The 22,083-nt window shown below is 43.2% G+C and overlaps 1 protein-coding gene across 5 annotated transcripts in view; it reads left to right on the top strand.

Moving 5' to 3' along the window:
- LOC147891380 (zinc ion binding protein) overlaps positions 1-22,083 on the top strand; it is a 120,775-nt gene that overhangs the window by 34,639 nt on the left and 64,053 nt on the right. For 4 of the 5 annotated variants that reach the window (XR_015542596.1, XM_087389512.1, XM_087389511.1 and 1 more), the window contains 4 exons: positions 19,270-19,326; positions 19,509-19,580; positions 19,667-19,737; positions 19,875-19,953. Coding sequence is in view for 4 of the 5 variants with exons in the window: in XM_087389512.1 (XP_087245638.1) it covers positions 19,270-19,326; positions 19,509-19,580; positions 19,667-19,737; positions 19,875-19,953 (279 nt within the window). In the remaining variant the exon portion in view is untranslated. The remainder of the gene's footprint in view (positions 1-19,269; positions 19,327-19,508; positions 19,581-19,666; positions 19,738-19,874; positions 19,954-22,083) is intronic. The other variant, XM_087389510.1, reaches the window with a different exon arrangement.

Here is a 22,083-nt window from a genome sequence, read left to right as displayed (position 1 = left end):
GCCACAGGGGGAATAGGTAGAAAAGGGTGCAAGAGATCAGCAATTTTCTTCCATATCAATCTGTGATGCATTCCCAATGCATAAGAGGCAGTGGCCTGAGGAAAAGATAAGACATGGCCGTGATCATCTACCACATCATTGATGTATCTAATTCCCAATTTCATGAGATTATATGCCCGAACCGGTTCCGGTAAAGCAAGTGGAATGTCAAAGATGGCACTCCAATGAATACTTTCTTTCCTCATTGAGTTTGTCCCCGAATGATTATCAGGAGCCCATTTGACTTTAGAAAGCACTTGTTTCCAGTCTAGTATCAGAGCAGTAGAGAAAGGGCATCCAGGAATCTTCCCTACAAATCTCCCAATGACAACCTCCCAATGATCAGTAGTCCAATGGCCATAAGCAGTTGTTCTCATGTTGACACACATGGATGCTATCATACAAGTCCATGGCTGTTTTTGACGGAAAAAGGTATGGAGCATAGTTGCCTTCCTTGCAAGTACATGATATCTGATATTTAGCACATTAAGTCCTCCATGCATCCTAGGGGAGCACACCATTTCCATCTTCAGCAGTCTCAATGCTTTCACAGCAGTTTCTGTCTTCCATAACAGCTCCATAGCTTGAGACATAAATGCTGAGATATCTCTAGAGGACCAATGTAGCAAAGGCAAAAAGAACTGAACATAAGACATTACAATAGACTGTACTATTCTGAGCCTAACATGAAGTGGCCAAGTAGAAATTTTCCAATATTTCAATTTATGTTGAAGTCTTTGGAAGATCCATTTTAGCTGCTGCTTCCTGGTGATATGCCATCCTATAGGATATCCCAAATGCCTGACTACATCTTTGGAATGCACTATCTGACTAGGCCAGAGAATAGAATGCCAGTCACATTGTTTCAGAAGAAGCAATTTGGATTTGTCAAAGTTGACATGCAATCCCGCTGCTAATCCATACAATGATAATGTGGTCATAAGCATGCGGACTTCCCGAGGAGAGTTCTGTGGCATAAAGAAGGAATCATCAGCATATGCCTGTGCCAAAAAAGATGCAGCCCGAGCGATTTTAAGACCAGTCATCTGTCTTGTGCTTGTAAGATGATCAAGATACATCAGGAGGGGATGAGTCGCAATGGCATAGAAAAGAGCACTAAGGGGGCAGCCTTGTCTGACTGATCTACCTAATATCCATGACCGAGATAGATGACTTCCGAGAATGCACTGGGAAGTAGAGCCAGAATAAAGCCAATAAATTGCATTTGCTATCTTGGGACCAAAGCCCAACTTTGTCATGGTTTGAGAGATAAAATCCCATTGTACAGTGTCAAATGCCTTAGTGATATCTACCTGCAATATGAGCACATCTTGATTCGAGTACTTAGCATATTTAATTGCAGTCAATGCATTGGAGATATTGTCATGGATTTGTCTTCGCGGCACAAACCCATACTGATGAGGATGAAGGCCCGCATTCAGTATCCCATGAAGCCTATACACAATCATTTTGGCAATGAGTTTGTAAACTACAGGCATCAAAGTAATAGGCCTCCAATCTGACATATGATCACAGAGATTTTTTTTTGGCACAAGTTTGATTATGCCATGCTTCCAAAGGTGCGGCAATTGATTTTCTTGCCAGGCAACATTGATCATTTGTAAGAGAACATCTTTCAAATCATCCCAAAAAGAAATATAAAATTCCACCGTAAGACCATCCCAGCCAGGGGACTTGTATTTGCCGAGATGGGACAATGCATTATCAAGTTCCGTGTCAGTAAAAGGTCTCTCAAATAAAAGAGCATCATCCATTTCCACTATCCCAGAAACATATTGAAGAAATTCAGTCCTCACATCAGTCATTTGATTTGATGGGGAGCGAGGGGTAGAGAACAGTGTCTGGAAGTAATTTTGGCATTCATCTTGGAGATCAGAGAAAGAGTGCGTCCAAGAGCCATCTAGCTTCCTTACCCTTAGACATGAGTTTTTCTTTCGAGTGGCATGCAGGCCCTGGAAGAAGGCTTTTGATGAGCAGCCCTTATCCATGAGGGGCTTCATTCTTGCTCTAATCTGCCATTTGTGCAATTTCCGTTGATCATTATCAGTCAGTTTGATCCGGGCTTGTGAGAGGGAATCATTTTCTGATTCAGAGAGAGGCCTTAAATGTGAAAGTTCAGTCAACTGTTGTGCTGTCCTTTTTGCCCATTTGACCTCATTCCTCCATGTAGCCATGTGCCAGTTTCCATACTCCCTAATCACATTCTGTATACGAGAGACAAAGCTGTCCCAAGCAGAATTCATGTCCTCCTGAGCATGCAAAAGCAAGGGATGAATTGCAAATCTGATCATTTGCTGGAAATATTGATGTCGAAGATAAGCCTGATTAACATGCAGTAATCTGCTGGAGAGAGTCGGCAAATCATCCAGTGGCATACCAAATTGCAGATTTAACCATAATGGGGCGTGATCTGACAAGCCCAATGAGAAATCTATGAGGAGATGAAGGCTAAAATCTGCATATTGTTGTGGATAGAACAAATACCATCTGTCAAGCCTTGCCCAGTATGTGGTAAATGCATTATGATGAAAAGTATATCCGGGCACTGACCCTTGTAGAAGCAGCCATAAATCTTCAGCCTGCACAGAAAGAAGCATGCTATCCCATTTCTGTCTTTCCGATGAAAGCATATGAGATCTTGAAGTGGTGTTATCTCTCAGCAGAGGAGAATTGTTAAAATCTCCACAGATAAATGCATTGGATCTCCATGGATATTTGCTTAAAGAATCCCATAGAGAAGCCCTCATGGCAGAGGTCTGGGAGGCATAAACTGATGCAAGCTCAAGAATGTCACTATTGACATTACCTTGTATGACTATCCATCGGCCACTGCTATCATTGAATGCTAAGTGAGGCTCTAGCTCATGTCTGACCATTATGCATACACCTGAATAGGTAGTGGTACCAGCATAATATATATCATAGCCGCCAAAGTGATCATGATGACCAGCCTTAGAGTGTTGATTATGCTCTTGCAAACAAACAATATCTGGCTGCATTTTATGTACATAATTCCAGAAAAGCCTCCACTTTGAGACATTGCAGAGGCTCTGTACATTGTATGTAAAGCACTTAAGTGTTTGATGCATGAAAGAGATATATACAGGAAAGTATAAGTATGAAACAAGATGTGAGAGAGGCAAAGCCTCTGCCTGCATGGGTTGCAGACTTTCATGATACGGCATTCTCCCCTTCTTCAGAATCACATATGGGGATACCCTTCTTCAAAACCCCCATCCAATTTTGAAGGACAGGAGCTGAAGTAGAAGCCTGTCCTGGTAAGGGAGAGGAAGCATCCCATTGCCGAGATTGAAAGGGGCGTTGCTTCAATACAACCACCTTCTTAGGCTGTTGAAAACCATCCCGATCTGTCCCCACAGATTCCTTCATCTTCTCTTTTTCTTTTTCTTTCCCTTTTCCAACAAGTGATTGCACCTGATTAACTGGTTTAGCATTCTTTGCTCCATTTCGATTTGCTGCCTTGGCTTGCAAATTCTCATTCTTTTCCCTTGTTTGAGGCGGCAAGGCATGAGGAGGGGGTTGATGCAGAACCATTGGGCATTCAGAGGCTAGATGCCCAAACTTGTGGCAAGCAAAGCAAGCGCCTGCAAATACACCCCATTTCAAGTCAAAAAACTTTTTCCCCAATTGCACGCCCTCAACTTCCACTGCAATAGAAGGAGGGGTAGGTGTGTCAGTGTCCCAGAGGATGCAAAATCTGTTACGATTTCCCATGGGGCGTGGAGGACAAATGACCTGTCCCAATGAAGCGGCCAGGCTAGGCAATTCTTCATGCATATAATCCGGGAAGTTAACAACCTCAACCCATACAGGACAATGATGGCGTATAAGACTTTGGTAATCCTTGTTTGGGGACCAAGGCATGGCATGTACCATCTGCTTCCCTAGAAGAGGGGAGAAAGCTGAAGGAGCCTCTGCTTGCACAAAGCATCTGATAAATGCACCTCATAAAAGCCTCTGGAGGCAAAATAGACACCCTCTACAAAACATCCTCCAAGGATAGACTTGATCCATTGCGCAACATCACTGATCTTCCTGGAAAGAAAATAATTACCGCGGTTTGAGATAGCTTCCTGAGAGGATTCACAAGGGAGGGCAATTTCAATTTGTATGTGACCTCCGGAACTGGTTTGCCCCATTCCTGTCGTGACTGCTGAAAGTCATCCTTAAGTGTATCAAACACATATTGAGCTTCCATAGTAAGCTCATCATCCTATGATGCAGGCTGAGAAGGACGACGCTTGGCATCTGCAGATCTTTCTTTTCTAGCATATGTACAAACATCGGAATCTGAAGCCATGATTGAGATATGGCAAAGCAAGGAAGAAATAGAGTGAAAGACAAGGCAGACAGAGAAAATGTACGGAAAGGCACAGGGAGAAGGTGCGGAAGAGTACGGCAGAGGCTATACGGAAAAGCTGTACGGAAGGCCTTGTACGGGATAGGCTGTACGGAACAACATGAAGAACTATACGGAAAGTACTGTACAGACGAAGGGTTGCTGTACGGAAAAACCTGTACGGAGGATCGTACACGGGGTGAACTGTACGGAACAGCGGGAAAGCTATATGGAGATTCTGTACGGACAAAGGAGTGCTCACGAAAATGTACGAAACTGTATGGGAAGAAGCAGGGTGGTACGGGGAAGCTGAGTGCACTGAAGGTGTCGCGTCGTACAGAAGGGCTGACAAGAAACGTACATACGTACGGAAAGACGGCAAACTGTACGGGCCTGCACGCCGAGAGAGTCCGTACGGACGTACGGACGGAGGGGGAGAAACCTGGGAGGATATGTATATGTATATGTATATGTATACATATACATATACATATACATATACATACATACATACATACATACATACATATACATATACATATACATACATACATACATACATACATACATACATACATATGTATGTATGTATGTATGTATGTTGCTAAGCATAGAGATAGAGAAAAGAAAGAACAAAAGAAAGAAAGAAAGTCTATTAACGTCCACTGAAGACCAACAGGTCTATGGGACATTAAAAAAACCTCTCTAGTACATCTCTGTAGGGAGGGCACATGGCAGCTCCAGGGAGTGCAAAGAGCAGGTCCAATTATTGAGAGTACCTACATTATAACTTGGAAAAACATAACCAGCAATACATCAGTTTAAGATTGAGAGTCTTTTGGCTTAGATTTAAACTCCTTAATGATTGCTATTCCTCCACGATATACTGCCCATTTTCCATACTTCCTAGCAGCCTTGACCTTAGCTATTCTATGAGAGAGAGAGAGAGAGAGAGAGAGAGAGAGGAAGAAATTATATTAATGTCTTCAAAGCCCTCACAGGACTATGAGACAGTACACACCAAAAAAAGAGTAGCTACTACATCTTTGAAACTTAGAGAGTCGAGGAGTGCTCATGGCATCTCAGCTCGAGATTATTGAGCACACATCTAAGTTCTAGTCTTATTTCAAAAGTAGCCTGCATTACATCAGTTTAAGACTGAGGGTCTTTAGGTTTAGGTTTGAAGTCTCTAATTAGAACCATTCCATCACGATAAACTGCCCATTTTCCCGCGTTGCGTGCATCCTTCATTTTAGTAAGTTCAGCATTCCTTTGTTTGAGCTGAGTCGGGGTGAGCTCTTCAGATATCCATACCCGTGTACCTTTCAGCTTGTTTGTTTGTCGGAGAATCTTAACTCATCTTGCCCTCTCATTGAAATTAACTTGCAATTGTGTCTCCTTTTGGGAGATACAACTGATGTCATTTACACCCACTCTATTTGTGGTACCCCTTTCTTGAGGCATGCAAATTTCTCTTCTTCTGTGTGTACCTGCTCATCATCAAAACACCCAAGACAATGCTTTGGTAGTCCCCCAATGTGCAATATTCTCTTATTATGAAACCTCCTTCATAAAAGACAGCAAATACACTCTCATAAGCTCTCTCTCTCTCTCTCTCTCTCTCTCTCTCTCTCTCTCTCTCCCTCCCTCTCTCTATAGATACACTAGGGCCTAGGACAATTGTCGGGCTGGACCTCCCCGAAGGCTTTTATCATCAGAGAGAATTGGAGTACATGAGTTCAGCATGGAAGCTGCTGTTACAAATTTCAAAATGCGAATAAAATGACATGAGCTCTTAGCTCTCTTTCTTGGCAACAAGCCACTTGTCAAATTCTAAATTACTTTCCTAAGTACATGCCACTCTGGAGTCTTCCAAGCACTTGGTCACACGAATAGCCTCCTAGATGCTTGTTAGGCTCCATAGCGCTTGGGAAAAATAACCCTTCCTAGTACCTACAACAATTAATTAAAGCGCACCACCATGGCACCCATTAATTGTTAGCGCTTTGCATGCAAATAATACAGTGTGGACTAATTCTAGTCACGGTGGGCATCCCCACTAAACACATGTGCACACATAACAAATATATAAATATATTTATTCTCTGGTTGACCGGAGTCAACGCTCTTGATCATAATTAAGGGGCTTTGACCAAGGGTCGAGGCGCCTTAATTATAGTCAAGTCTCTCCAACCGAAGTTGGCACATCTTGGTTAACCCCGCAGTTAACCTTCTTGATATAAACCAAGCCTTCCTAATCGAAAATCAGGCTTACTTGACTGAAGTCAAGTATCTTTGACTGTTGTCAATTCTTTGACCAATAGAAGAACTCTTTTGACCATAATTAACCTAGATGGAAATTTTTTAAATTATGATCAAATAAATGGTCAACTGTACTTTGACTTAGGATATTTACATTGTGGTGACATCCCCTCGGCTTCTATTCAATTGACCTCAATTGAAAAGATTCCTTGTAAACATCCAAAAGCTGTGGATGATCGGACAACATGTCTTCATCCATCCACTTGGCATCCAATGCCGTATAATTCTTGAATTTTACAAGGTACGTGTAAAATTCCTTGCCCCGAGGGTCTTTGCATACAGTATGGTACACAATCTGCTCTGGCTGAAGGACCTCCTCCAGCTCATCCACTTCTGGTGGATTCTCTGATATTGCCTCTGTAGGCTCTGGCCCCCGAAATTTCTTTAGAAGACTCACATGGAATGCATTGTGAATCCTCCAATGCTCTGGCAATGCTAACCTGTATGCAACCTCATTTATTCTTTCTGTAACCCTGAAAGGGCCATAGTATCTGGGAGATAACTTTGCATACACTTTCTGTTTGCCTTTAAACTTGTGGAGCCTAGCTTTCTCGAACTTTAAAAGTACCCAATCCTGTTCTTTGAGATCTAACCGTCTCCTATGCTTATTTGTAGCTCTTTTATGCTTCTCTTGAGACCTTTTAATTGCTGTCCGGACTTGGCTGTAAGCTGTCTGGAGGTCTCTCACAAACTGATCAGCTGCAAATATTTCATTTTTGGTCCTTAGGATAGGTGGCAGAATCACCTTCCCATAGATGATCTCAAAGGGGGCTTTCCTTGTAGAGCTGTGTACTGTATTATTGTAAGCGAACTCTACCAATGGTAGGTACTTTTCCCAATCTGAACCTTGGTCACCCACGTAGCATTTCAGCATATCTAATGCTGTAGAATCTGCTACTTCACGTTGACCATCTGTCTAGGGATGGAAAGAAGAAGAAAAATTCAGATTCGTCCCCATATTATTAAATAAAGCTCTCCAGAATAGACTGGTCATTTTGGGATCTCGATCACTGACAATGGACTTAGGCATACCATGGTGCTTAAAGATCTATGCCATGAAAAGCTTAGCCATATGATCTGCCTTTATGGTTTTACGAACCGGAATGAAATGAGCTTGCTTGCTGAATCTATCAATGATAGTCCAAATCCCATTATTCCCTGACTCTGATCTTGGCAAATCAAGATTGAAGTCCATTGTAATACTTTCCCACGGTGCTTGAGGCACGGGAAGAGGCATAAGTAGGCAATCAGCATCATTAGCATCTTGCTCCCTCATGCCTTCGAGGTCGTGATGATAAGCAATAGTCACATTGTTGACCTGGGGTCTTCGGGACAAGGCATCTACCACTTTGTTCTGAACTCCTAGAGTATAGACAATTTGAAAATGATACATTGACAGCATATTTGCCCATTTCATATGCTTCTAGGAAAGTTTTGTCTGAGTTAGAAAATATCTCAAACTTTGATGATCTGTTTTAACAATAAAATCTGCACCCAAAAGGTAATGCTTCCATGTATTCACAGCATGAACTACATTCAATAATTCTTTTTCATAGATTTCCAGATATCTCTCAGCATCACGCAATCTTCGGCTCTCGTATGCAACTACATTTCCATTTTGATGTAATGCAGCCCCAACACACTCTCCACAAGCATCGCAATCAACATCAAAAGGTTGATAAAGATCCTGGACTACAAGAATAGGCTTTGTAGTCAACTTCTCCTTGAGTGTATTGAATGCTTTCTTCTGTGACATTTCCCATGTGAAGGCTGCATTTTTCTTGGTAAGGTGATGTAGTAGAGCTGCAATATCAGCAAAATGCCTGATGAATTTTCTGTAATGGGAGCAGAGTCCCAAAAAACTACGGACTTCATGCACAGTTTTCAGGTCTGGCCATTCTTGGATGGCTCGGATCTTTGCCGGATCCATTTGTATCCCATTCTTGGATATTATGTGCCCCAAAGAATGGATCTCTTCCAAAAAGAATTCACTTTTCTTGCTATTGGCAAAAAGCTGATGATTTCGAATTTCTTGAAACACCAAAGCAAGATGTTCCCTGTGCTCCTCTTTTGTCTTTGAAAAGACTAGATATGATCAAAAAAAGTACCCGTGAAGTGCCTGTACTTTCGGAAGATGCGATTCATCATTCTATTGAATGTGGCTTGAGCATTTGTCAACCCAAAAGGCATCACTACATATTCATACAACCCAAATGTAGTGCGAAAAACTGTCTTATGCACATTTTGTGGTTGTATTCTAACTTGATGATAACCACTCTTTAAGTCTATCCTGCTGAAAATTGTTGCCCCTCTGAGCTGGTCAAGCACATCATCTATGCGTGGTATCGAAGATCTATTTTTGATGGTCATCTTATTCAATGCACGGTAATCAATGCACATTCGAAAAGAACCATCTTTCTTCTGTACTAAAAGTACCGGTGAGTAAAAAGGAGATGAGCTGGGTTGAATCAACCCTTTGGACAGCAAGTCCTGCACCTGAGCCATAATCTCCTCTCTCTGAGTCGCACTGACTCTATAAGGTGGTCTATTTGGTGGCTCACTACCAAGCATTAACTCTATCTAATGATCTTCTGGTCTCTCTGGGGGTAACTCCCTTGACAAAGCATCTGAAAAACAATCTTTAAAGCTCACAAGAAACTGAAATTTATCTTTGTCTGCATCATTCATTTCAGCATGCATATCATTTTCTTTTTCTTTTACAAAAACCATGTACGCGAAAATTGCAGACTTTATTGCTTTACCACATGTAACATAAGATACAATGGGGATAGTTTCCCCTTTATTCCTGGCAACTAAACACAGGTTTTTTCCCTATGGATAAAACTCAGCACCCTCTCAGGGTATTCTATCTTTACTCCCTTTTGATGGAACCACGGTGTACCAAGTACAACATCATGCTACTTGAGAGGAGAAATTAAGAAGTTCTCCTGATCTATATAACTCTGCACATGGACACGAAACTTTCCAATCAAAGGAGTAACTTGCATTGGATTTCTCTGGAACATTTGATCAGAATCAAGAGCTCTGCCTAGCTCTTCAGTTTTAATCCCTAGTCTCAGGGCTAAATCTTCGGATATGAAATTGTCTGTAGACTCTGGCTCAAATAGGATTAATGCTTGCTGATCTCTTACCTTTCCCCATGATAGCAAAAGCTCTTTTTCCTTTGGGTCTAAGGTACTACCCAAAACATCTGGGACTGCTCCCACCATTGGTCTCGTTGGTACTTGTGGCTTTTTCTGCTCCTTAGAACCCGAAGGCTTCTCAGGGCACTGGGCAGCCATATGCCCCTCTTTCCCAAATTCTAAAGCATTTTCCATCTCTGCGGAATTCAGCTATCTGTTCAGGAGTGAATGTTGATTTGCCTTTATATGACTTTGAAAGCTGAGTACCCCTCAGCTTTTGAGGCTGAAACCCTTTCTTGTCAACCTTGGGATACTCTTTCTTTTCTGATTTTGAAAAATCAGGTTTCTTCCTTTCAGTGCCTCCTGCATGCAAGGATGACACTGTGGCTGGATCTTGTATCTGCACGAGACTAGCTAATGAAGCTGAATGCATAACGTCTTGAATGTTCTTTGCCGTCAAAGCATTCACCACTGCTTGAATTTTTGAACTGAGATCTGCTCTGTACTTTCTCATTTGGGTTCTTTTGGAGATCTTTTTGAAGGGAGAAACCTGCAATCCCAAAACTTTTGATTGTACACGTCCATTTTATCCCTTGCATCCATATGTAAACTGTCCCAATCTTGAAGGACATGATCTTTGAACTGTTTAGGCATGAACTGCTGGTAGAAGGCTTTCTTGAAGCCCTTCCACCTCTTTGGGACTGACCCATCTGTGGTTCGTGCACTCCATGCAGTAGCTGTCACTGTCAAGTGCAAACTGACCATTCTCAACTTGGAGGATTCTGAAAAGTTTTATGTACCGAATGTAGCATCAAACTGCCTAATGAAATGCAATGCTTTGTCTGTATGACCATATTGTCCATTATAGGTCATAAACTTGACAGATTTACCTCCATCTTTGAATTCCTTGGTCTTGGAAGACTTGCTCTTCCTAGACTTCTTGTGTTTCCTTCTTTTCCTGGATGGTTTATCTGATGAAGAAGAAGATATAGAAGTTGAGCTTGAGGTAGACGGTGAAGGGCTTGAGATCGGTGATGATGCCTCGATCTCTTCCTGCTATGAGACCGTCCCCTATGAGATCCCTCTCTCTCAGGCTGTACACTAGAGTGTGCCTCTAGCATTGGCACATCATAAGCTACATCAGGCATAGTTTTTGCTTGAAACAAATGCTGAGCTCTTGGATTCCTTTTGAGTTTTTCCATCTCCTGCATACAAATGCGTACCATTTGCTCAAATTCTTGCTGAGTTTGCTGCACACTTCTCTGTCTTGGATGTGCATATCTATCTTGTGAATCCCACTGGATAGGTGATTGAGCCATCTTTCTATAATTTGTCTGAGATCTGCAAGCTCTCACGCACTATGTATGCAATTGATGCACGCAGCCTTTGCTTTTCAAAGAGAAAAATTACCTCAACAAGAGGTGTCTTGCATTCACAACTTATGCCAGTGCCGGGCCGTCAACTCAAGGCATAAACTCAAAGCTGTGTGCCCCTTTTATGGCTGCTGCAAATGACTTCAAAAAGCATCTGTTTTTCCCTCTTTTCACTGCTCAAAGGCATGCATATTCTTTTTCTGCAAATCTCTGATTTTACTGTGTTTCTGCTGCTTTTCTGACAGTAGAAGTCTGACAGGTAGGTGAAAACTGCTAACAGAAACAGTCTCTGCAATTGTCTTTTTTTTTCTTTGGACAGTAACTGGATGGGTAACCGGTTGGTTACACTAACTAGACTGACTGGTTCTGGTCTGGTTAGTCTGTGACTAGACCTCTAACCAGATTGGTCTAGTTAGGTTAAATTGACTGAACCCTTGACCCAGGTCAACCAAACCATGGTAAATTACCTGCAGTTAACTTGATCAGGGTTACACTAACCATAGGTCTGCCAACTGGCTGCCGCGTGTCAATAACCCTGCCACGTCAGCTCTGCAAGCCTGACATGTCGCCACACACGTGTGGCCGCCACATCAGCACCCCTCAGGCTGCATGCCACGTCAGCAACCTACACAGGCCACGTCTGTGTCCTTGGCTGGCTGGCCGGCATCGTCTGTCGTGGGAGATTCTATGTGCAGCGCAGAGAATCAATGGCAAAAAACAAGAACCTTTGCATGCCTATCATTGCGCCATTGCCAAGCGTCCAGAGAGCCTCTGTGTGCGCCTTTTTCTCTGGCCAAAGTATGACGAGCATCGCCTAAAGCAATGCGACCTTCAGCTTCCATCACGCTCTCACATAGTACGTTGGGCCAGTGAAGTATGCGATGCTTTAGAGCACTCACATCACCAAGAAAAAGAAACGTCTGGCAGCATCGGTGACACCCATCAAAATAGACAACCGCCCTATTGAGCACGTGACAAACGATGGTGGCTTTCAAGCCCTAGAATTACAGAAGTTCGTGGAAACTTTGGTCGATGGTGGTTGCTGCAATATCTACACCTTTGCCAATATAATCCGTGATACAACGGGTGATAAAACTCAGCGCCATATCTAGCAACGTCGTCAAACAGCCAAGTGCTTCAGCATAAAATTGCTACGCTAGCCTTTATAGCTTTAGATCGTCACCCCCTTCAGAAAGAAGGCGAGCCAAGCTCTGATACCAATGAAATCTCCACGTGTAGACTGTTGGAAAGGTCACCTCCCCATCTGTAAGCCACCAAATGAGGAGAGCATGGGGGAGAGAGATCTAGGGCGAGAGAGCTATAGTACGGAGCTGTAGGGAGGCCTGGGACAGCAAGTACGGAGCTGGAGTTATGGATCTAGGGGCTGGATATGGCCTGAACAAGGGCAGGACCTGCAGAGGACAAAGGTGCCTACATGGCAGGGCCTTTGGGCCTGGTAAAGGGCCTGCAATAGGCCTCTATCTGAGGCACAAGGGTGGCGCAATGCCACATGTTAGGGCAGGGGAGCAGAGGCCAGCAAATAGGCTGGAAAACCCCCCAACCTGGTCACCTATTTAGGCTGGTGAGTGGAAGGACAAAGGTCGGCCACATGGTCTTGCACACAGCCCCAAATATGGGGTGGAGTCGGTTGGGGACTATGCTTATTCTGCTAGAGTAGCATACTAGTCAGTATTTGCCTTGGGCCCTATAAAAGGAGGCCAGTGGGAGGCTTCGACCAGTTGGCCTTGATGGTGTACTTAGGAGGCTACCACGGAGTTTCAAGAGCTTCGATACGACTGTGACAGCAGGATAGAGGGTCAAACCTCTAACTTTTGAGGAGTTGGGTCCATTACTGCTCTAGGAAGAAGCTAGGGAGAAGCTCTATAACAACAACAATGACTGGGCGTTGCTAGCAAAGGATAAAGTTGGCAAAGGCCTAACGGTGGCAAGCCCAAAGAGGATGATTCTCTGGAGATGAAGAGGACACTTCCAAGAAGAGGAAGCCAAGAAAAAAATGTTTCTATTGTGACGAGCCATGCCATTTTGCAAAGGGTTGCACAAAGAAGAAGGCAGATTAGAAGAACAAGAAGGAGTTTGGACTCTGATTCAGATGGTGATACAAAAGCCAAAGCTAATGTGGTAATCGAAGAACTGTTCTTGGTGACATCTCCATGTGTTACTGAGGTCAGATATGCTGACCTAGAAGTCACAGTGAAGATGTTTGACATTGAGATGTGGGCTGACGGGAAGTCAGAGACCTTTGTGAAGGTAAAGGACAGCATGGAGTGCTTGGACTCCTGGCTGTTGATATTGACACGAGGGTGGATTCCATGGAGTGCCCTAGGGTTTCAGGTTCAGATGGTTGCTATCATTCAGAAGGGGGCAGTATAGGATTACATAGGGTTTCAGGTTCAGATGGTTGCTGTCATTCAGAAGGGGGCAGTACAAGATTACACAGGTTATTGGTATGTGCCTCCATGAGGTGCATGGTTTGCTTTCAGACCCAACACACAAGCAGCCCAATGTTCTGTATGAACTTGATGTCATTAATTTATTCCTTATAGCATGCTATGGAGAGAATCTGCTCTTCATATGTCTCAGGTAATACGAGATTGGAAGGAATGGGCTTTCTTCGAAGGCAGAAGGGGTGGTGAGGGTGCTTCTTCAAATCTTGGACGTAGTTTGTTGGAAGATGCTTATGGACAAAGTGTACTGAAGCCAGAAGAGTACTTGCTTGAGATCTCAGTGAGAGTTCGTGGTCCAGGTTATCTAGAGATGTTCTTGGGATTTCATTTCTCGAGATGATTCTTTTGTTGCGGACCTTGCTATAGGAAGGACGGGTTGAAACAAACCCTGAGAGCATGGTCCGTTGAAGACTCCAGGTTGTTCACTCATTACGAGGGGGACAATTGGAAGATGGTGGCATTTGGATTGCTCGAGTTTGAAGGCGGGAACGTGACTGAAGGTGGTGGTGCCATCTGGGGCTACCTTGGATGGACCTGTGTACCAGGATGGTTTGCTTATGCAGGACTGGATCTGGAGGAACATGAGCCACTGGTTGAAAAGCCAAGAACCGGAATTGACACCAGATTGTTCCAGTTGGTTCCATCATAGGAGCTGCCAGGGCAATGTCATCGATGTATTGGCATTGGGTCGAGATGTGTCGGTGAGAGGGGGTGTTGGAAAGGTCACCTTCCCATTTGTAAGCCCCCAAATGAGGAGAGCATGGGGGAGGGAGACCTAGGACAAAAGGATCTGATGTCAGCTACAGTACGGAGCTGTAGGGAGGCCTGGGACACAGTAAATACGGAGCTGGAGTTATGGATCCAGGGGCTGGATATGGCCTGAACAAGGGCAGGACCTGGAGAGGACAAAGGTGCCTAGATGGCAGGGCCTGCAATAGGCCTCTATCTGAGGCACAAGGGTGGCGCAATGCCATGTGTCAGGGCGGGGTAGCAGAGGCCAGCAAATAAGCTGGCAGACCCCCCAACCTGGTCACCTATTTATAGCCCGACAGGCTGGTGGGGGGAAGGACAAAGGTTGTCCAGGCCCAGCACACGGCCCCAAATATGGGGGGGAGTGGAGTTGGTTGGGGACCATGCTGAGTCGGCCAGGAGCAGCAGACTGGTCGGTAGTTTTGAGGGGCTTGGGCCCTATAAAAGGAGGCCATTGGGTCTCAATTCATACATCCAGCAGGACAGCACACATGGGAGTAGGAGGAGGAGCACCAGCCTCACCTTTGGGCCTACATCCAGGAGGCAAAGCAAGGGTAAGAGTTGCTGCGGACTGAGCTCATCTAGGGCTGGAGCCTAAGCTGTCTTCTAGGGCAGCAAGGTGCTGAGGTCTTCGGATGGAGATTTACATTTGCTCGAGGTGGAGCACGTGGGTTCAGTGAATCTAACAATATCCGGCAGATAGTAGTACCTTGTGGTAAGATCAGAGGACCACATCTTGGTGGGACTCTAGATCTATCTTTTGTATTATGTCCATAGCTTTGGACGGAAACATATTGTTTTGGTGGTTTCTATAACTGGCTGGATCATTGTCTGTTTACTAGTCTGCACATCTATTTGAAGCACATAAAGTTAAGAAGTTTGTGATTCCATACACCACACACACTGTGTGAGCTCTTGAGCTATTCTATCAATCTTCGGCTGTGCGTACCCTCTGTTGGTCGATTTCTAACATAAAAAATATAATAGATGTACAAGTGGACTTGGGAAAAGTATGGAAGAGGTAGCAATTTGAGGCATGATGTGACTTGCAGAGCCAAGTTAGAACATCATAACTGTTCTTTTTTGTAGCCAAGGCCATATTGAGGAAATTAATCACAGGGCCATTGGATATAATGTGGAAGACGGTTGAGAAAGGAAAACTCACTATTCTGTTTGACAGCTTATGTGAGGACATCAATGGATGATGGGGACCTACGTCCTTGGAGACACTTTGGAGTAAGAGGCTGGAATTCTTCATATCCGTCAGTCCATTGAGAGCGCGCATTGATCAAGAGACATACTTGCTAGTGTTCTTTGGGTTGGGAAGGCTACAGGTGCCTGCTGCAAGCCTTCAGATGAGGAGCAGAAAAGTGGCAAGGGAAGCCCTGAAAGTCAAAAGCAGTGAAGGGGAATACCTGCTCACAGATCAGACCAAGAAGTTGTTGGGATATCTCAAGGTGTATGCCTCAGGCACACCTTATGTTTCTATGTGTGAGTGCTAGAGGCACAGTTAGGTGCCCACAAGCACAGTTAGGTGGTGGAGAGCCACATAGGATGATTGAGAGAATCTAGGAGCAGATTGAGGAGATGATTGTGGAGCTCTGTAGTCATCAGTGATGTCAGTGAGCATGTATGAGGTGCCTACTTAAGGACCTCACTCTTCTTCATTCTACAAGCAAGTAATGCAAGTATTCTGAGTTTGTGTCCACTCTTTGCTTTCCTTTCAGCTTTCCAACATGGTATCAGAGCCCTTTGATCCCCCTTGAGCCCATTTCTGCCACATCATCATCTTCTTCTTCATCTTCTTCTTCTCCATTTTCCTCTTTCTTCCCAAAATCTTTGAGAGCTTGGTTCTCCACCTACAAACGACCATTGCCCAAACCCTCTGAGCTGGAAACTCCTCTAGTATGGGCGAACTTCCACCTGCAAGCAATTGAAGAAAAAACGTCTGTGGTGGCTGCCATTCTCCAAACAGCGAATTTCTTCTATTGCTCAATACTCCCTGCCTACTCCGCCATTGCCTGAGCCCTCTTAGGAGTAGATGGGCGACCTCAAGACGAAGATTTTGAGCCATTTTTCAGGTCATTTGGTTCAGTAACGAGGGAGAAATCGTCAAAACTCAGGTTCAGCCTGTAGCAACTCTCCCGGGCAAAAGTGCGCACCATTTCGTCCAACCTCTGTGCTGGACTCTCTCTGGTATATGAGCTTTCTTTTGCTTCAGAAAGCACTCTTTTCCTTGCTTTGAAGAGTGAGCTACAAGCCCTCCAAGTTCAGCCTTTTAGTTTTGACAGTTTTGGACAAGTTTTTGAAGATGATGCTACATAAAATGCTACTCTAGCATTTCTGGTTTTTTGAAACTTTCAATAACTTCAGTACAAGTGTGGCTTCAGTTTTGTTTTGAATTGCTAGACCTGGTTTTGATTGGAAAGTATTCATTTTAGCCACCTCTATGAAGCATGTAAGAAGAAGCATCATTGTTTGAAATTTGGTCACAAGACTTTGCTACATTAAATGCTTATATTTTGAAGCATTTTAGTTGTTATTCTAAGCCCTGTAAGAGAGAAGACACTGCCCAATACCTGGGTTAGACCCTCTCATGGCTTGCTTATGCAAAATATGTGAAAAGCCAAAACATAAAGCAATGTCTTGTTATGCTACAAAGGATGAAAATGTCAACCTGACTTCCTTGTTGAAGATTGCCAAAACAATGGCTGCCAAAAAGGAAGCAACTACAAAGCCAGAGATCTACCCTCTCATGGCACTTTTATTTGACTCCAAGTACAAGAAAAAGATGAAGGTCAGATACCTAAGATATGCTTCTCTACACAACTATGGAGATGACAAGATAATTGTTCTCTTGAAGGATATGATTTCCAGATCCACTTGTTCTATCATAGTACCATCTTATAAGGCACTAGACACTGCCCATGTGGTAAGACCTTGCCTTGACATGGATATTTTGCCTCCACAAGATGAGGCATCCCATGAAGATTATGCATTTTAAATCATCTTTTTAAATCATCTCTATGTATGCTCCAGATCTCTCTTTATGTCAAGGTACTCAGCCTGGATAGTCCTCCAAAATGAATGAAATAAACTATTGTGTTTTGTGTGTTTTGTAAACACCTTTGGTCACCTTATGATGTAGGCCATGTGTATGTTTTGCTCCATGGTACCTCCTGCAGACATTGTGTGCATGTACATGCAGGGGAGATAACCATTGGAAGGTCTTTTTGTATCCCTTTTGTTTACCTTACACCCAAGGGAACCCTTGCTAGCATGAGAACCTAGCCATAGATTTATCCTTGACCACCATGAGATGGCATGAGAAACTATGAGCCTAGATGTATCCTTGACATAGCCTGAGGCATTCCCTTGAGGGGGGGTTTGTTGGGATATCTCAAGGTGTATGCCTCAGGCACACCTTATGTTTCTATGTGTGAGTGCTAGAGGCACAGTTAGGTGCCCACAAGCACAGTTAGGTGGTGGAGAGCCACATAGGATGATTGAGAGAATCTAGGAGCAGATTGAGGAGATGATTGTGGAGCTCTGTAGTCATCAGTGATGTCAGTGAGCATGTATGAGGTGCCTACTTAAGGACCTCACTCTTCTTCATTCTACAAGCAAGTAATGCAAGTATTCTGAGTTTGTGTCCACTCTTTGCTTTCCTTTCAGCTTGGTGGAGAGCCACATAGGATGATTGAGAGAATCTAGGAGCAGATTGAGGAGATGATTGTGGAGCTCTGTAGTCATCAGTGATGTCAGTGAGCATGTATGAGGTGCCTACTTAAGGACCTCACTCTTCTTCATTCTACAAGCAAGTAATGCAAGTATTCTGAGTTTGTGTCCACTCTTTGCTTTCCTTTCAGCTTTCCAACAGAAGTGTCAAGTTATAGGATAGTGGTAACCGGGTGGCCAAGGCACAATGAGGCGGGAAGGGCAACGAGGCCAGGGGTGCTAGGAGGTTGGCATACTCTTTCGGCACTGAGATCCACAAGTGGAGGAGAACTCCTCATCTTCGAACAATCTAGAAGGTGACAGTGATACTAGAAACCTCAAGTGCCAATATGAATTGGATGCATCAGTTTGGAGAGAAGAAACTGAGGGGTGATGTAGCACATGCAATTCTTTTGTTTTAGGCTTTGAATCCTTGTAAATTTTCAGATTATTCATACCTTTATTTAACAGCAGATACTACATTTAGACTCCAATTTATAAAACTTGGGTGTCATCATTTTTGCAGGCTTTGTTCATTTCGATTGTATGCTTTTCTATTTTATATTACTGTGTGAACCTTTGATTTTTTTCTTCATGGTTTCTGTTATTCTCCTCTTTTTAATGAGTCCAAAGCTTTGTTACTCTTTGAAATAGTTAATGTTTTAGACTCCGCGGGTCTTTAGAAACCCAGTATAGCTGCTTATGCTTGGGCACTGATGACGACATACGTGTTGCTTTGCTTGCTAAGTATGTCTTCCTTTTGTTTTTCATAAAAGTTTTTGTTTACCTCTTTTTTCTTCTCTTTCATTTTCTCTTTTATTTTCTGTGTAGATTTTTTATCTTTAGAACAACAAAAAATCTAAATTTGTATGATTGGACTTATTCTAGTCTTAAAGGTATATATAGTATTTCCATGTTTAAATTCGAAACTCTGAAAGCTGTAGCATGTCCTTTTCTGTCCTAGTTCACTTGTGTGGTTCACAGTCTTTTACTGATGTTAATGAGCTGAATTCAAGGTTCATGGGATTTTTAAAAGAAGGCTTTCCGTAATTGATCCATGCACTTCACTGTCTTGACAGCGTCTAAATGAAAACGTGGATTTACCGACTTTTATATTGGAACTGAAGGACACTCTTGTAAGATAATTCTTTTCTTCATCAGTTTATATGTTTTTCCAAGAGTATCATTGTCTTTTAAGCTTTGCGTTCTGAGCTTCAATGGCTTTATGATACATCTGGTTTCAGCAAAGAGTTTCCTTTCTCATCACTAGTAGTTGAGTGTACTAATTTACCTCAGGGTCATACAATTGGAATTTCAGGAAAGCATTAGCTTTGTTTTCCCAGAAGCTTCTTTACCACGTACCAAATTTTACAGAAGCCTTCTTAATGAGGTAAGTTCCATGTGTAAATAGATAATTCTATGAGTTTTCTTAGTGAGGACGGCTTTTGAAAAACTCTTATTGTTTTGTGTTGGCAGATAGATGCCAATGGCTGGAATTATCTTGCACATGTTGGACCAGATCTAAATCAGTTACATTTTCGGATTTTGTAAGATTTCTGTGATTGCATCTCGGTTGCATATCAGCCTTAAAGTTTTGAATGTCAACATGCAATTTGTGAAGCTTCTCTCGTATGGAAAAACTGGGGGAAAAAAAATACAGCTGCTCCTTTCTTGTATTTTTCAGTGATGAGGCTGGTCGAGAGCACATTGTGGAGGTGATACTGCCCGCTGGTTATCCGAAAGTGCAGCCAATGGCTTCAGCTGTGAGTCAGCTGCTTAGTTTTGGACATCTGCTTTGTCTAGAACATAAAAAAGTGTTTTGTGAAGCCTTGTATGTTCTTCCCATTTTGTTTTTTGGTAAACTTCAAGCATATGAATTTGCACATAGTGACAAGATTATATGTGTTAGGAAAATTGTTTTGTGAAGGCTCATATGTTTCTTCCCATTTCATAATTTTGGTAAAATTCAACAATATGCCTCTGTACATAGTAACAAGATTATAAGTGTCAGGAAAATGCATCTCTGCCATAGTTTTTCTCTTGGTGGAATTTCTTTCAAACAAATAGTCACAAGATTCCACTTTTTCAGGGCCCCTTGGCACCAAAAAAGAGACCCTTGGGAGCTTCTATCTCCAATATCTCAATCTCAATCTCAATCACAATTTCAACCTCAACCTCAGTCAAAAGTAGAAACAAATCACAATGTCAATCTTGAAATCTGTGCCTTGAAACCTTGTTCTCAATCCCAAATGCATTAATCTTTCTTCCAAAAGCTGAGAGGTTAGAAACTGATTGGTCTTTTCTCTAAACGTAAGATCCATAATCTTGATTTATATCTTAAAAAAAGAAAAAAGAGATGCTGGAAAAATCAGCCATCTTTAAGACCCGTATCTCCTAAATGGTGAAGAATCTGAAGATAATCCATTAGACGAATTTCAACTGGCTTTCGATTCTCTATTTTCCAAATTCTACCGTTTTGGGTCTCAAACCTGCATCTTAGCAAAAATCCAAAGTGCTTTTCCATGATCTTTTTACCACTGTTTCACTATCTAAACAATTGAACCATGTGGAATTATAGTATCCCAAAACTGTAGCCTGCTGAAAAGTCTACAACTTTCTCGTGCAGACTTTCTTCAAAATTATATATCTTCTCGTACATGTTTGCGTTTCACAACAGTTTGTTCCTGTGTTGGAGTGCATTAGGAGGAAGCTCCTTTTTAGGAGTTTAGTCAGGCTGGATCTTGCATCCAGGGTGGTGGTTGTTAACCAGGCTTTGCTGGCCACGGCTTGGTATGTTTGCTCGTATTGGTGCAGCTCTAGGGTTGCATCTCTCAGCTCATAAGGCCTATAAGGAATTTTTTATGGAGTGGGCTAGATGGCGCAACAGACACTATTACTAGGGTGGCTTGGGAGACCTTCATCCTTACCACGCAAGAGGGGGGTGTCAACATCATAGACCCAGGTTTGCAAGTTTGTGGTGAGAGGTTTTTTGCCTACGGATGAGCCGTGGAAAAACTTCTTTATAGGTGGATTTTTACATCAGCCCGTCTCAGATCTCCCTCATCCCCACTTATGGTCTCTATTCTGAAGGCTTGGGGCCAGCTTCAAAAGTTCAGTTCGGAGAGCTCCCCCCCCCTCTCTTGAAGAGATTGATAGGCAACTGATCATGTGGAATGACAATGTACTTGGTGAGCATGGTAGGCAGCTTGGTTTGTCACATTATATGCAGTGGTCTAGGTGGGAGAGAGGCCCTACCGCCTCCGTAGGTTCTTGGAAAGCTTTCAGAAGATTGTAAATAGCAAAAACAGTTGATTGGTCACTTAAGAGGAATTAGAGGGAGGATTCAACAGATAGATGCAGCCTTGCCCCGTGATTGGGTGGATACAGATGACAGGCCAATCGTTTGGTCTTTGTGGATGGGGGCTTTCTCGAGGACATGAATTCCTCTTCAGGTCATTGCTTTCTTGGGAGCATAGGAGGATGCCTTAGTCTTTGATGTACATTTAGGTGGCAGACTCTTCCTTTCTTAAGATGATATCCCTTTGGGTATGCCCTTTCAGCTTGTTAGGATCTTAGGCTATGTGGAACAGGGTAAGGACTCTACATGGCATATAGATCCAAGGCCTTATCTTACTCTTTCGGGGTCATGGAGGTTGTGGCTATATGGAGGAGTCCCCATAAGGTATCTATAGTGGGACCTCGGAGAGTGGGAATGGATTGATGCTGGAAACCAAGAGAAGAGCCTCCCCTTCTTTGATTATATGGTAAGTAATGCCAAGAGGTTTCAGATCAGCTGTAAAGGTTGGAGGCCTTCGAGAGCCCCTTATTGGGAGAGCTATCAAGTTTCAGCTGATTTGCAGAGAGTCTTTTGGAGGAGGCTCTGGAGATCCCGC

This window comes from Dipteris shenzhenensis, chromosome 18 (genome assembly GCF_047967505.1).
Source record: "Dipteris shenzhenensis isolate YYH24624 ecotype China chromosome 18, Dip_SZ_1.0, whole genome shotgun sequence".
NCBI lineage: Eukaryota > Viridiplantae > Streptophyta > Polypodiopsida > Gleicheniales > Dipteridaceae > Dipteris > Dipteris shenzhenensis.
Note: the sequence above shows the minus strand (reverse complement) of the source record. Positions and strands in the feature narration are given on the sequence as shown.